Below are 15,762 nucleotides of genomic sequence, written 5' to 3' on the forward strand. Positions count from 1 at the left end.
ACGTCATATAGTAAATGTGGCGCTACTCTGAACGAGGTCTATTAAATACTTCAGGATCATCAGTTGTTGATGGCATGAGTTAAAAGTCGAAATTAAATTTCCATTAAATCTAAAACAATCGAATGGACTTAAAAGTGTCATTGCTCGAAGAGGTGTGGAAATTTGCCATTGATTTTGTCATTACACCCAATGGTCGTGTTGTTTTTTTATTTTTTATCAAGTGGTCAGAATACCCTTTAAAATTACCTGTATTACATATTTATATTATTCTAGATATTTATAAATAAAATCTGTGATCACATTAAAGGTATTTAATTTCCCAAATGCTTTTAACTGATCATTTTTCTCTAAAAATCACTTTTACTCACCCCCACGTTTCCAAACCAAGTGACTTTTTCTACCACTGGACATGAGAAATGATGAAGAATGTCAATGCTGCTTTCCCCCCTGGTAACAGGCTGTCAGCCCCTAACATTCCCTTTTCTGATACACAGAAGAAATGAAGTTATACAGGTTTGGAACACCATGAGGGTGAGTCAAAGACAGAATTTGTATTTTTGGGTAAACTAATCCCTTTAAGTTTCCGAAGTTTGACAAGGCCCATTATTAATTAACATGGAAAGCACAATTAAATGAAGTGCATAGGCATATATACAGTATATGCTGTAATTTATTGACTCACCCTTTATTGTGTAAGCTTGGATGTTGGCATTTATAATACTCAATATTAAAATGTGGAAATAAAATGCAAAACCAAGAGTCTACTAGATACAGATACAGTTTAACTATACTATAATAACTAATCCATTTACAAAGGTCCACACTTCTGTAATGATCATTAGCCATTAATATCACTGCATGTAGCATTCATTCATACTAGACTGAGGAAAACATTTAGGCAAATACCTGATCAAAACAATAAGTTGAATACAAGATTTATATAAGAATAAGGCAAGCAAAACAGAAATAAACTTGACAATACACAGAAGTTATTAATATGAAGATACATGAAAATGGAAAACTTCATAAATGCTTAAGTTACAACAAATAAATTATGTGAAAACAAATTGTGGTTTGGCAAACAAGAAAGGTATAACAGCATACAATATCAAAGTTTTCAACCCTAGAACTATAAATGGGCTACAAAAACTAATTTGACTTTAAGTTAATGAACCTTGCATAAAGCAATGCCTCATTGAAAAGTAATGATTGTATACTTTAAAATGTTTTAGTATGAAAAAAAAAAAAACATGTTTAAAAGTACACATACATTAATGAACAGCAGCCAAACTCAAACACATCATTTTTGCTTGTTTCAATCTCAAGTTTCTCCCAAATAGCAGTTCAGTTATTAAACACTAGTTCCGGTGTGAATGGTCATCTTTTGCATTGTTTCAAGGGACACATTACTGTTTAGGCTCTAGATAAAATTTGCATTGTAAGTCTCTCTCCCTTGACTTTATTACAGTTGGGAAGCTACTCTTGCTCCATTTCTGCTTCGGTCACCGTTTCTGCTTCAGTCACCGTTTCTGCTTCAGTCACCGTTTCTGCTTCAGTCACCGTTTCTGCTTCGGTCACCCTTTCCGCTTCGGTCACCATTTCTGATTCTGTCACCATTTCTGATTCTGTCATAGTGAGTATCTTCTCTGGCTCTATCTCTGGGATAAAAAGATCATGCTTGACTTTCGTCAGCTCTGCCATATTGAAGCCTAACAGTACTACAGCCTTGTTTTTCTGTATGTTCTTCAAACACCTGGTACGTTTTCCACCAATCTGGCAAGCAACATCCGTTTTGTTAAGCAGTAAACGGCTACTCAGGGCAACTATCTCCTTCTTGAGCGGGTAAGGCTGCGTATTAAAATACTTGTTGACAAATTCACGTCGTTCTTCAAAGGGGCGCAACTCCATTCCGATAGGATCTAATGCGAATGTCACAGAGGGATCAATGATTATTTCAGGTGGGGGGACAGTCAGGCCAGCCAACCTATCTTTCTCTATCTTTCTCCTCCTTGCCAACCGTTCTTCTCTCTCTCTCCTATTTGCCTCCATAGCTTCTCGAAAAGCTATTTCTAGACGTAGCTGGCTCTGTAACTCTGCTTCTGTTTCTGGTGTCTTTATGGCAGGAACAGAGGCTTGGACTGAAGCTGGGGTTGGACCAGTGATCTGTTTTGGGTGGGCTGGGTATGACACATATGCACTGTTAGCTCTGGGAGTAACAGCTAATCCAGAACTCATTTTTTCAGCAAATTTGAGGCCTTTGGGTGCACTGCGACATTTACCCAAGTGGACAATGATGGCCTTGGTAGTGGTCTTCCCAGTGTAAACGCCACCACAGTAGAGGCATCTGTATGATGGGGTTTTAAGTATTGCATGCAGAGTGGGCACAATGAAGTGCTTTTCTTTGAGGTGCATTTGATAGGCTTCCATGCTCAAAAGCTTCTCAGAGCAGAAGGGGCACTCCATGTAATCAAGCTTGGGAGTGGGCATCTTGGATGATGTGGGCGCCTTGCAAACAGCCTGAGGATTGTTGGGCAACATTTTCACAAAGATCAGATCGAGGGAGCTGGTGACCAATGCAAGATTGAGCTCTTTTTCCCCCATTATTAGTTTAGGAGCCATGGTCCTGATGTCAAAATATGGGAAAAGCAGATTCCCTGCCTCATCCGTATAAAGTCGGTATTCTCGTCGCATGAAGTCGCAGTTACTCTTTTGGGTCTGATTATGTTCCATCTGTATATGGTCGACAAGCTGCTTAATGGAGTAGAATATCCCTGTACAAAACAAGCAGATCATGCCATGAAGCAGGTGTTCGAAAACACCCTTTTCCGATATCAAGATCCTGCAAGTCAGGCATTTCACCGTCTTGTCTGGCATCTTTTTTAAGAAAGGAGCACGAGCAGCCAGGCCGAGCTTGGGCTTATTAGATGACTCTTTGTGAACCTCTGGATGGGACTCGTAGATATCAGATGGGAAGAGTTCATTACAGATAGGGCAAGTGATCCATTTCTTGGTTTGCTTGGGGACTGGCAGGGCACTGTTTTGTTTGTTCTGATGAGTCGCGGAGATGTTCTGAGACACAGGCAACGGTGCTTTGCTGACTCCTTGCGAGTTATTTGACTGGACTGATAAGACCTGCAAAGGAGCAAGAGTATAGGTGGGCAACCCATCCACTTTGTTGCCTGTGGGGATCAAATGACTCAGTAGGGACTGTGAAGTCATCATGGTGCCTCCTGGGCTGGGTTGGGGTAATCTTGGATTAACAAGTATGGACTGAGGAGCCGGTGGCCTAACAGCAGGTACATTAAGGCGAACACCTGGTGGAAAGACAATCTGGCGGGATACAGGTTGTAGTTGTGACTGACCAGGATGGCCTACTCTGACGGGCACCTGGTGGGGAGCTGTAGGAGGAACAGCAGATGCAGGTCTTCCAGTTTGGGGGTTCTGGAAAGCCAGTGGTACTCCAGGCCTCAATAAGCCCTTCGCCTCAGCGCTCGCAAGCTGAACCAGGGCAGAAGCTTGAGTGGGGAGAAATGGTTGGCTTGTTCCAGGGGTAGTGATGACATGGGAGCTACCATTTTCCAACATTTTGATTCCACCAGCAGCCAGTGTACCAGGTATTGCTGGCTGATCTTTCATCATTACAACAGCAGAAGTGCCTTGGGCTTTTGGTGCTAGAGCAGGGTATTGTTTCTTACTTTCGGTTTCAAAAATTAGAGCTCTGATATGCACATCCAGCTCCTTGTGCTTTTCTGAAGTTAGAAGATGATACAGTAAGTGTTCAGATGTCTCAGCTGCTACGTAACACTTCTTGCAGTAGAATTTCTGAGAAATATCTCCTAGGGCTTTAAGTTCCCTCTCTGGTCTCTGCCCAGCATATTTGTTCAACGTGGAGGTGTAGTGATAAAGGAGAACATGCTTTTTTACACTGTACAAGAGAGTATCTTGTAAATGACATTTCCGACACTGAAATGTGGTGCCGCTCACAGCTCTTGGAGGCAGTTGGGGGACTGCACCAGATTCTAACTTTGGGTCCTCGACGTGGAACAATCTGCAGTGCTTGGAGACCACTCTGGGATGGGCAATAAATGGGCAGGAAGTACAGGACGAAAGCTTGCAAAGACGCTCTTCTTCATCATGGCAACGCTGAACATGAGTTCTATAGGCATGCCAGGATCTTGCAGAGAACTTGCACAAGCTGCAGCACAATCCTCGTGTCCGATATTCCCACTGAGGACAGAGAGGGGGGAGATGGCGTAATAAGAATTTCAGCCCATTTTTGTCAAACAACATTGCTCATTGTTTAAACAGATTTTGCGCTGTAAAGCTAAGCACGTTCAATAAAAGTGCATTTTTAAGATCACCTTTTTTATCCAACGCCCATCAAACCCATCAGATAAATCGCACCAGTCTGTAGCATCAAAAACATTGTCTCCAGGGTAAAATTCCTGGAGATCCTTTTTAAAAGAGAGGAGAGGGAACATCTTTAAATTGTAATGTTATTAAAGTAAAAAGGTTATTAGGTGAACATTGACAGATCACTTCATCTGTGGTCTGTCAAGTTTAATTGTATTACCTCGGTCCAACTAAGACATTCTTCAAGTCCAAATTCTCCAAGAATATTTTTCACTTTTCTTCTTGTTCTGCGGATTTTCTCCAACCCTCTAACTGGAAATTGATACATGGTCCTAAACCTGAAAGAGAATCCATTTGAAGATGTCATTATGATTTGTATTTTAGGAAGAATATCACAAAATACATATTTTCTTTTAAATCTTCTCAAAAATATGCAAGTCTGCAAAAAAAATCTCAGGTGGCAGGTTTAGGGGGATTTTGCATACTTCTTAACAAATTGCTAAGGTTTTATTCAGACAGGCATACAAAAATATTTTTTTTGCATAACAGTCAAATACACTTTTAAAGTCTGAACAGCAAAATAAACACATTGCATCCGTATTTACAACCCTTAATCGAAGAACATTCCGATTTTTGAAAACGCTTAAATGGTTCAAAAAATTATAATTCTCTCATCATTTACTCACCCTCATGCCATCCCAGATGTGTATCACTTTATTTTGTCAGCAGAACACAAAAAAAGATTTTTAGAATATCTCAGCTCTGTAGGTCCATACAATGCAAGTGGATGGTGATCAGCATTTTAAAGCTCCAAAAAGCAGAGACAATCATAGTAAAAGTAATCCATAAGACTCCAGTGGTTAAATTAATGTCTTCTAAAAAAATTGTTAGTGTTCTGCTGAAGTCAGTCATACACATCCTTTAATCTAACTTTTCAGAAATGCATTTCCAAAAATCGGAACTTGCTTCCTTCTACTCTGAAAATGTTCCCCAACTCTGAAGATTGTTTTTTCCAACAGGACCATGCTTCATGCTACACAGCCAGATCAATCAATGTGTGGATGGAGGACCAATGGATCAAGACCATGTCATGTCCAGCCCAATCTTCAGACCTGAACCCCATTGAAAATCTCTGGAATGTGATCAAGAGGAAGATGGATGGCCAAAAGCCATCAAAGCTGAGCTTCTTGAAATTTTGCGCCAGGAGTGGCATCAAGTCACCCAACAGCAATGTGAAAAGACTGGTAGAGAGCATGCCAAGACGCATTAAAGCTATGATTGAAAATCAGGGTTATTTCACCAAATACTGATTTCTGAACACTTCCCAAGTTAAAACATTAGTATTGTGCTGTTTAAAAATGAATATGAACTTGTTTTCTTTGCATTATTCGAGGTCTGATAACACTGCATCTTTTTTGTTATTTTGACCAGTTGTCATTTTCTTCAAATAAATGCTCTAAATGACAATATTTAATTGGAATTTGGGATAAATGTTGTCAGTACTTTATAGACTCAACCAAAAATAGTAAATCTAGAGAAACTGATCATTTTGCAATGGTCTCATATATATATATATATATATATATACATACATACATACATACATACACACACACAGGGTTGTGAGGGTTACTTTTGAAATGTATTCCACTACAGATTACATGCTGTTAAATGTAATTTGTAACGTATTTCATGAGATTACTCAAGGCCAATAACATATTCTAAATACTTTGGATTACTTCTTCAGCACTGGTTAATTTGTTTCACTTATTTTGACTATAAAAACATCACAGTAAGTCAAAATACACATTAAAAATAGATTCTCTGAAAAACCTAAATATCTTATGCAGTGTTGTTCTACAACAAGATAAATTGAATTGATCTTGTTTTAAGGATTTTTTTATATTTTTACAGGAACACAATACAAAAATTATAATCAAGACTACGATTCTTGCCCTAATATCTATAAGGTCTAGCTGGAAAAAAAATGATGATCCAACATGAATTTTCTTGATAAGAAAAAAAAATAAAATATATATATATATATATATATACCTACATTGACCCGACTTCGGATAAGCGGTTGAAGATGGATGGATGGATGGATGGATATATATATATATGTGTATATATATATATATATATATGATTGTGCCTGTTAACATGTGCATGTATAAGACTAGAAATAGCATTTTAGCTTAATGTAAAGCTGACAATTTACACAAGGTTTATTTCTATTTCTTCTGCTCCAAACTTACTTCAAATGTACTTCTCTGTCTGCTCGTATGAACACATCATAAGAAAGTGTTTCACTGCTGTTCAAATGCACTTTTGATCGCATAATTTATTTGTATAAATGTTTTCTATCTGAAAGGACTAAATATTAAATTACTTTAATTTTAATATTAATTACTTATATTTAGTATTTTAAATAAGTATTCACATTACATGAATTCCGTTAATCCCAAACATTTTGTGTGTGTGTGTGTGTGTGTGTGTGTGTGTGTGTGTGTGTGTATATATATCTCAAACATTTCTGTAACTGCTGATCTCCTGGGGTTTTCACACACAGCAGTCTCTAGAATTTACTCTGAATGGTGCCAAAAACAAAAAAAACATCCAGTGAGGGGTAGTTCTGTGGATGGAAATGCCTTGTTGATGAGAGAGGTCAACAGAGAATGGCCAGATTGGTTCAAACTGACAAAGTCTACGGTAACTCATATAACCACTCTGTACAATTGTGTTGAGAAGAATAGCATCTCAGAATATTCTGAGATGCGTGTTGGTGTTGTTTTGGCAGCACGAGGGGGACCTACACAATATTAAGGGGGTGGTTTTAATGTTGTGGCTGATATGATGTACATATATTTAATTTCTGTATTTCCATTTTATGTCATATATTTAATATGATATTTATATTACTGTAATACAGAACCCTTCGTTGCATTACTGTAAAATTATGCAAAACTATTTTTTTATTTTTAATCAGCATAAATTAAAAGCAGTACAACAAATAAAACAATGGTGTTTAAACACTTTATCTATTATTTAAATAACCTTTTTCCCGTTACAATATTAAGAATGTTTTTCCTTTACAGTGATGAGAATTTGTTTTTAACTGTCATGAAAATGTCAAAGCAAATATAATAATAATTATAATAATGAAATGGTAGTATTACATTTGATTTGGGGGATTCGTAAAATGCACTAGGCGCTTAACATAATTATTATTTTAGAAGTTCAATAGGCAGATAACATAATCTGATCAATTTAGTTAAACAACAAAAATACAACTTTAAAACATGTCTCACACATACATAAAAAGAACGTGGAGGACTAACTAAAATAAAATCAACAACTTCACATTCCCGATATTTGTAAATGGACAGAATAATAATGGTCATGACAAATGAACTTGGTTGGTTGCGACATTTATTGTGTACCAATATATGACCCTATGCTCAAACTAATCCCCGAATCAAACGATCAAATACAACACTCGCTATCTCTGCAAAAGTTATTGTTTTAATAGCCAGTATGCGCGCAAACCCACATCTAACCTAAATTATTTACTGCAAGAATCAACTGCGAGGGATGACACTCGCCAAATCTACCACGTTATAAATTCGAAACAATGGGTAGCACCCTGTAATTTGTATATACATAAAATGGAATGTATCATGTGCTTCACATCGAAACAAAATCGTCAAGGAATGTTTTCAAACCGCAGGACAACTAATTCGTTCCAAGCGGCGCTTTTCTTTATAACGCAGTGATGTCATAAAGTAACCTCTTCGCCGCTCTCGGTCACTATAATCCGTTGCACTTCCTGCAAGGCACACCATCATATCGAGCCCGCTACAACTGAACGCAATTGTTAATGTTCCCATTGCTATCTAATTGTGAGGACATTACCTTTTTCAGCGCCACACCGATTCTGGGAGGGGATTTAGCTACTTTCAGCAATCCGTGTGCACGCCAAAACCGATGATAGAAGATATGGAAGCAGAATAGGATGTTCAAACAATAATTCTGCGTTCTCAACTATGGTAATCAGTAACGAAGAGTAATTAGTATTTGGAAATAGGACTCATTTATTGTGCTTGCCGTTCAGAGTTGAGAAAATGGCGCATTGAACAGATGGGAAGTGATGTCAGGAAAAAATTATCATACTGCCCGTCTGGCCAATCAAATTTCAGTATGCCTGAAGTGGCAAAACTTTGTTATCTATATCTCATCTTGCTTATTAGGTGCAATCACGTGGTGTAGTATTTCCAACTTTTCTGTTATTAACTTGTTTGCATTGTGGTTAGTTTCAGTCTTTCAAATATTCCTCTTTATACAGCATTTACTTAAAAGTAGTGTGGCCACAAGGGGGCGCCAATACTTGTAATGTGTAAGGCTAGCCACTAGAGGGCCATGTGAACAGTCAGCAGGTTGCTAAGAAACAGCACTAGATGGCAGAACCCCATTGGCTGAACACATATCACCCCACTACTCTTCAGCCAATGGGCAATGAGTAACTGATACCAGCAAAGGCATGTAAAAAAACAGCTCATAGCTACTTGTAATGACAGTGCTTGAAATTTGTAGCGATTCAGTTGTGTCCTGTAACGAAACACACAAAAATAACTTAAAGAATTCATGATAAGTATTTTGTTGTTTTATAGAAAGGTTTGATCACACGTGTTTATTCTGTTCGCAATTTTTTTTTTATTCCGATTTATGTTACGATCCATTTTTTAAAAAGTCAATATGCGTAACAAGCTTCGAAGCCATGTCTATGGGCATTTTTTAACAACATCTGATTTTTTTAAATGCAGTAACCTAATAACATTTCAAAGAACGCTCTTAAGATTATCGTAACAATTGTGTTACGGGACTTGACACTTTTTCCTACATCAGCACATCGATTTTTCATTAAAATGAAGAACCCATGTGTAATGTTTGAAGGGTTGTAAGGTCCGAACTAGGGGTCAGAAATTGGCTGATTAGCGTCACCCTGTTCGCCCCTGCTGGTAGTCGCCGAAACTTCACTATATGGTGCTAAAAGGAATGTTTCCCCAATTTGACGGCCTTTCAAAAATAATCATGCAGCTCTGCCATAGAGATGAATGTAGATGCTAACAGATAGCTCTCTCCAGATATATTTAAACTCCTTGGTTCCAAATGTGCTGAATAGAGGTTAAGATCTCTTACGACAATCTCAGCAATTTTTACTTCCCAACACGAAAGAACTGCTAACCAAGGAAAGTTTTGCAATGTTCATGTGGTCTTTTGTCATTAAAAATGATTTAACATGGTAGGAAGATTTTTTATTTATATAATTCTTTTTAATTATATATACATAATAATTTGTCATTAAAATGTAATATAAGCACATTCATTAAGCATCCTTCCACTAGAAGAAATAGTCCCTATGTAATGTAAAGTTAACGGTGTAATCACACTAGACTTTGTGCCCGCATTCACTTCAGTTCATAATATGTATGTGAACATGGGAGAGGGGGAACACAAAAAGTTTAAGCTTTTGCTGGATACTAAAGTGCAAGTTTGGTGAAATCTATCATTAATCTGTATGCATGGTTTGCATAGTGAAACAAAGTGCTTTTTGTTAGCACAGCTGAAATGCTGTATTTGACCAATCAGCATCCAGGACTGGAGCTATATGTTTTATAAATCTTTTTGCTTGTATTTACATGGTCTCAAGACATTTTTGTAGCCATAATATTCATCATGTTTTTGTCTGTAATTAACTCTTTTCACATTTCTTGGTTTGGAACATGGGAGTAAACTAAAAAGACCCTTAAATGGCAAGTTAGTCCACTCGGCAGCCATCTTGGGAATGCTGCTGTGCAGCTATTTTCTATGGATACAAATGGCAGAAAAGTAAAGCTCCTATCTACTTGAATAGGGAAAGACTAAAATCTCCAAAATGGCTGGTCAATATTACGATCAAATAAATTATGTCAAATAAAATGTAATAGGACAATAGTATTATAAATTGTGCTACTTTAGCTCAGATCATGCTAAAAACTGGCTGGTCCAGCTAACATGCATTTGAGATAACTGGCAGGCGATATCTGTATCTGAGAGTTGATTGGCTCTTACCGGCAATGCAGAATTAATTTTTTTACACCCACCATATTGGGAGTTCCAATTTCTCACATTCATTGTATTACAAGAGCTCTATCTCGGGCTAAATAGTCTCTGGTAAATAATAGTGGGGAACATTTTTATAGCGATGAATAGGAGACAACAGCAAATATTTATTTTGAGTTCCCATTTGCTCTAAAATCAAACAAAAATCTTAATTTTGGCTATTTGCACAGCATGCTATTGACAACTAACAACTAACGATTACTTCTCCGTCAAATAAATACAATTTTATGACAATTATTTAAATGCTCTTTATGAGAAAAATACAAAGAAAAGTAGAATTGAAGTGCCACTTATCCGAACTGACAAGTTTAAAATTGACTGGCTTTTTATAATTTTTGAATAGTAATGAGTAGAGAATCATATTTTATATACAGGTCTACAGACCCCCTTCAGTACCTTTCTGTACCCCTAGTTGAAAACTCAGGATTTTGATGACTACAAATCAGGAATCCAGACATATCACCAAACAACTTAATTAACAAACACCAAATACTTGAAGCACATGTATTAAAATATGGATTTTAGGTTAGTCAAATGACCAACTAATATAATGAATACACAATGACAATGAGAAAATGTATTATCAATTTATTGTGGAGTCATTTTCACACAGTGCATGCCACAACATACAAAACAGATCATTATAATTGTCTTTTTTAAACACGTCCTTTTCTTGCCTGGAGTTATCATGGACATTAAAGATTCTTGGAGGGAGAAAACAGTTCCAAGTGTGAAATATGTATCTGTACTCCAGATACAAAAGATGCATGAACTGCAAACACTTGAACTAGAGATCATACTATGCTCCAAAGTTATGAAGAGCTAATCGGAACATGTCGTTAGTGCAGACCCATTTGTCATTTACATTCTTCAGCAGGAAGACTTGTTGAAAGCCCATAACTTGGTCTTGATCAGCCTTTAAAACATAAGAAAACAAATGTCAATGTACTTGTTTTACAATCTATATAATAGGGTTTAAGATCATATTTAAAAGCACTAGTTTTGAAAGGTACTGAATTTGCACCACCACAAAAATATATTAACAAACACTATTATCTAGTTAATTTTTGACAAATTTGTCACCAAATGATTATACAGTTATATATATATATATATATATATATATATATATATATATATATATATATATACACACACACACACACACACACACACACACACATATACATACATACACACACACACATACACACACACACACACTGAGCACTTTATTTGGAACATCTGTACACATTTTTTCATGTGATTATCTAATCAGCCAATCTTGTGGCATCAGTGCAATGCAAAGAATCAAGCAGATACAGGTCAGGAGCTTCAGTTAATGTTCACATCAACCATCAGAATGGGGGGAAAATGCAATCTCAGTGATTTCAACCAAGGCATGATTGTTGATGCCAGACAGGCAGGTTTGAGTATTTCTGTAACTGCTGATCTCCTGGGATTTCCACACACAACAGTCTCTAGTGTTTACTCAAAATGGTGCCAAAAAAAACCTTCAGTGAGCAGCAGTTCTGCGGATGGAAACGCCTTGTTGATGAGAGAGGTCAACAGAGAATGGCAAGACTGGTTTGAGCTGACAAAGGCTACAGGAACTCAGATAACCACTCTGTACAATTGTAGTAAATAAAAAAAACACGTTGAACCTTGAGGTGGATGGGCTACAACAGCAGATTATCATGTTGGGCACTTTATTAGGACCGTAGTGTTCCTAATAAAGTGCTCAGTGAGTGTATCCACACACACACACACACACACACACACACACACACACTTAAAACCACTATCAAGTGAAGTGAATAACACTTATCTCATTACAATGGCACCTGTCAAGGTGTGGGATATACTAGGCAGTGAGTGAACAGTCAGATCTTGAATTTCACGTGTTGGAAGCAGGAAAAATGGGTAAGCGTAAGGAACACATCGACTACAACAAGGGCCAAATTGTGATTGCTTGATGACTGAGTCAGAGCATCTCCAAAATGGTAGGTCTTGTGGGGTGTTCCTGGTTTGCAGTGGTTAGTACCTACCAAAAGTGGTCCAAGGACAGACAACTGGTAAACCAGCGACAGGGTCATGGGTGCCCAAGGCTCATTGTTGCGAGTGGGGAGCGAAAGCTAGCCAGTCTGGTCTGATCCCACAGAAGAGCTACTGTAGCACATATTGCTGAAAAATGTTATGCTGGCCGTGATAGAAAGTTATCAGAACACACAGTGCATCGCAGCTTGCTGTGCCATGATGACCCCTGTCCACAGCACCTACAATGGGCATGTGAGTGTCAGAACCTGACCATGGAGCAGTGGAAGAATGTGGTCTGGTCTGATGAATCATGTTTTCTTTTAGATCATGTGGATGGCTGGGTGGGTGTGCATCGTTTACCTGGGGAAGAGATGGCAGTAGGATGCATTGTGGGAAGAAGGCAGGCCGGCCAATGTTCTGCTGGGAAACCTTGGGTCCTGGCATTCATGTGGATGTTCCTTTACCACATACCACCTACCTTAAGATTGTTACAGACCACGTCCACCTCTTCATGGCAAAGGTATTCCCTGATGGCAGTGGCTTCTTTCAGCAGGATAATGCGTCTTGCCACACTGCAAAAATTGTTTAGGAATGGTGAGAATGTTAGGAATGAGAAACATGAAGGTGTTCAAGGTCTTGAGCTGGCCTCCAAATTCCTCAGATATTAATCAGATTGATCATCTATGGGATGTGCTGGATCAACAATTCCGATCCATAAAGACGGCGTGCTCCATCATGGCTATGCCCTCCTTGTCACAGTCCTCCCCTGCCCGATTCAGGCTGGGGCCCCACCGGTCTGACTAACTCTACCCCCCCCACCACCCATCTCTGGGGGGGGAGACGCTGCCCTTCCGGCCATTCTGTTAGCCAGTGGCCAGCCCCACCTCCTGTGAACCTGAGGGGAGAGACTAGGGGAGGTGTGGGGAGAGGGAAAGGGTGAACGGAGACACACAAAAAGAGAGAGGACAGAGAGAAGAACTTGTTTGTTGGCTTCCGGACGCACTGTCGCCCGGTCCTCAACCGCTCCTCCGCCCTAAGGTGGAACCACTCCTCCCCTTCTCACATATGGCCGTGGTTCCTCCAGCTCTCAGCAACGACCCCGCCATCCCCAGGCAGATGGCAGCAGCGAGGACTCCGCAAAAGCGCATCCCTCCTCCCTCCCGGATTTTGGCACCAATGTAACAGGTAAGAATGGGCAAGGAGGCGGCGGGAACCGGCCGAACAGTAAACAAAGTTTAAAATAAACGGAACATAAAAAAACACTGGAACGCAGAAACATGGCCGCATGCGTCTCTCTCTCTCGAACCGGCGTCTCCGGCCGCCCCTTTATCTCACTCTCACGCTGATCAGCTGATTCTGCACCGGCCATGCTCCATCATGCCAGGCCATGCCCTCCTCCTCGTCACAGGTGTATATATATTTATTAGAGGTAAACCGATATACTGTATCTGTTTTTTTCGATTAATCAGTGCCGATAGTTGGAACTATTAATTATTAGCAAAAATCTACGGCAACTGTTTTATGTTCCCTGTTTTATTTTTACTGGTTATTATTGGGATTTTGGTTGAACAATAATCTTAATATTATTCAATTATTTATTTCATTTTGGACTCTTGTAGCCTCTGTCTATGACCGGTACAATAAGGAAATAAATGTTTAAAATATTCTTTAAACCGAATTTAAAAACGATTGGCCGATTAATCGGTTATTGAACTTTTCCACCAGCTTAGCAATCAATATCATCAAAATCCACAATCAGTTGACCTCTAATCTATGCATCCATCCATCCATATATATATATATATATATATATAATGGGTATGAAGTGTTTCATTAATGCAATCTTTTTTCACAGCTTACTTTGAGTTGGCCCATGACCATACTCATGACACAGCTGTCTGGAGTTGGATGATGGTCCTGAGCTGTGATGCTGTGCTGAATGGTCTGGAAGGGAAGGCTCTGCAAACAGGGACATTCTGTTAGATTAAGTCAGGATGTTATGACAGATCAAAGTAGTAGATGACAGGTATACAATAGTTTGCCTTACATTTAGTTTGTTCATGATTGCAGACTTCCCTTGAAACCCCTCTCCTTCCCATGTCAAACAGGACGCATCAGTCTAGAGATAATTGGGAAATAATGATCCTTTTCACAGGCATCTAATAGAACTTCATGGAATAAGGTCATAACTGCTAAATCCCAATAAAACGGCATTAAAGAGCGGTAATCCAGTTTTCCGTAGTTATCTCTTGAGACAATGCATTTTAATGGCAGTCTCGAAATATTTGTAGCAGTTACTTACATAAAGTTCGGAGAGCTTCATGCGGTCTGAATCAAACTGCTGGTAATAGTGTTGCACGAATCCTGTGCCGATTTGCTCCCACATTGGTTTGTCTGTCATGGCTTTTCACCGTTTAAAAGATTCCGACACAATTTGAGGAGAGCCTTCCACGTGCAGCTGAATCTGCGAACATTGAAAGTGAACTAACTTGTGAAAACTATGACCACAAAGTTAAACGTAAAGACATATAATGAAATTTAGCTGTATATTTTTCTCTCTCTATTATTTTATTATTATTTAATTTAATTTACATTCACTTACAGTGAACGCCTCAAAGTGATGCCAACGCAGCGTCTCCTTGGCTGAATTGCTTCGCGCCTTATTGGCCGGAAAAAGAATCAGGATTCGCCAATAATGTCGCTCAAAATGATGAAAGTATCTGAATCGAAGATCAGTTTTTAAGATTAGGAAAATCTTATGAATTAGTAAATATTTTTTTTTCTTACTATTATTTTTATTCATTAAAGATTTTTTTTAAAGAAATATAATCGTAAAAGTATAATGCTGTTAATTATTTTTAGAATCCATCTGTTAAAACATTGTAGTACTGATACTTGCTGAGACTAACTCTTGTTGTTCTCTGTAAAAGTATAATTTCAAACACAATGTACCGTAACGTAGTTAATAATAAGAAAAATACATCTAATTAAAATGAACGATTTTTTTTTTTAGACTTTTCAAAGTTGACTTTTAAAAGACATTTATTATGCCACAATTTCCGAAGTGCTGTGTTTTGAGGCCTCTGTAATCGCCTCCCCATAAGTAATTTATGATTATACTCTGACACTTAGGGTTTTTTGCAAAAGCTTTTAGTTAAGTGCATTTAATATATATTTTTTATTTTTAGCGTGATAATTATTTTTAAATAA

At 38.2% G+C, this 15,762-nt stretch overlaps 2 protein-coding genes across 2 annotated transcripts; both read right to left on the bottom strand.

The window, feature by feature from the left end:
* Positions 1 to 669: 669 nt before the first annotated feature.
* adnp2b (ADNP homeobox 2b) lies at positions 670 to 8,468 on the bottom strand. Its single transcript, XM_052093113.1, has 4 exons — positions 8,269 to 8,468; positions 4,574 to 4,691; positions 4,362 to 4,454; positions 670 to 4,227 (listed from the first exon to the last, which is right to left on the bottom strand). Exons 2-4 carry the CDS (start codon positions 4,679 to 4,681, stop codon positions 1,477 to 1,479), a joined length of 2,952 nt encoding a protein of 983 aa, XP_051949073.1. The 5' UTR covers positions 4,682 to 4,691; positions 8,269 to 8,468; the 3' UTR covers positions 670 to 1,476.
* A 2,627-nt stretch (positions 8,469 to 11,095) lies between these two features.
* nutf2l (nuclear transport factor 2, like) lies at positions 11,096 to 15,296 on the bottom strand. Its single transcript, XM_052093199.1, has 5 exons — positions 15,155 to 15,296; positions 14,855 to 15,016; positions 14,600 to 14,671; positions 14,413 to 14,511; positions 11,096 to 11,431 (listed from the first exon to the last, which is right to left on the bottom strand). The coding sequence occupies exons 2-5, from the start codon at positions 14,951 to 14,953 to the stop codon at positions 11,315 to 11,317; spliced, it is 387 nt and encodes a 128-aa protein (XP_051949159.1). The 5' UTR covers positions 14,954 to 15,016; positions 15,155 to 15,296; the 3' UTR covers positions 11,096 to 11,314.
* Positions 15,297 to 15,762: the final 466 nt, after the last annotated feature.

Source organism: Xyrauchen texanus, chromosome 26 (assembly GCF_025860055.1).
Source record: "Xyrauchen texanus isolate HMW12.3.18 chromosome 26, RBS_HiC_50CHRs, whole genome shotgun sequence".
Lineage (NCBI taxonomy): Eukaryota > Metazoa > Chordata > Actinopteri > Cypriniformes > Catostomidae > Xyrauchen > Xyrauchen texanus.

Excerpts from the sequence above, each read along its gene's own strand:
- nutf2l (XM_052093199.1), bottom strand. The coding sequence starts at position 14,953 with ATGACAGACAAACCAATGTGGGAGCAAATCGGCACAGGATTCGTGCAA. Across the intron at positions 14,672-14,854 it reads TGAAGCTCTCCGAACTTTAT|ACTGATGCGTCCTGTTTGAC; the intron begins GTAAGTAACTGC and ends AATTATCTCTAG. Across the intron at positions 11,432-14,412 it reads TGGTCATGGGCCAACTCAAA|GCTGATCAAGACCAAGTTAT; the intron begins GTAAGCTGTGAA and ends TATGTTTTAAAG.
- adnp2b (XM_052093113.1), bottom strand. The coding sequence starts at position 4,681 with ATGTATCAATTTCCAGTTAGAGGGTTGGAGAAAATCCGCAGAACAAGA. Across the intron at positions 4,455-4,573 it reads AATGTCTTAGTTGGACCGAG|GATCTCCAGGAATTTTACCC; the intron begins GTAATACAATTA and ends TCTTTTAAAAAG. Across the intron at positions 4,228-4,361 it reads ATGGGCGTTGGATAAAAAAG|TGGGAATATCGGACACGAGG; the intron begins GTGATCTTAAAA and ends CTCTGTCCTCAG.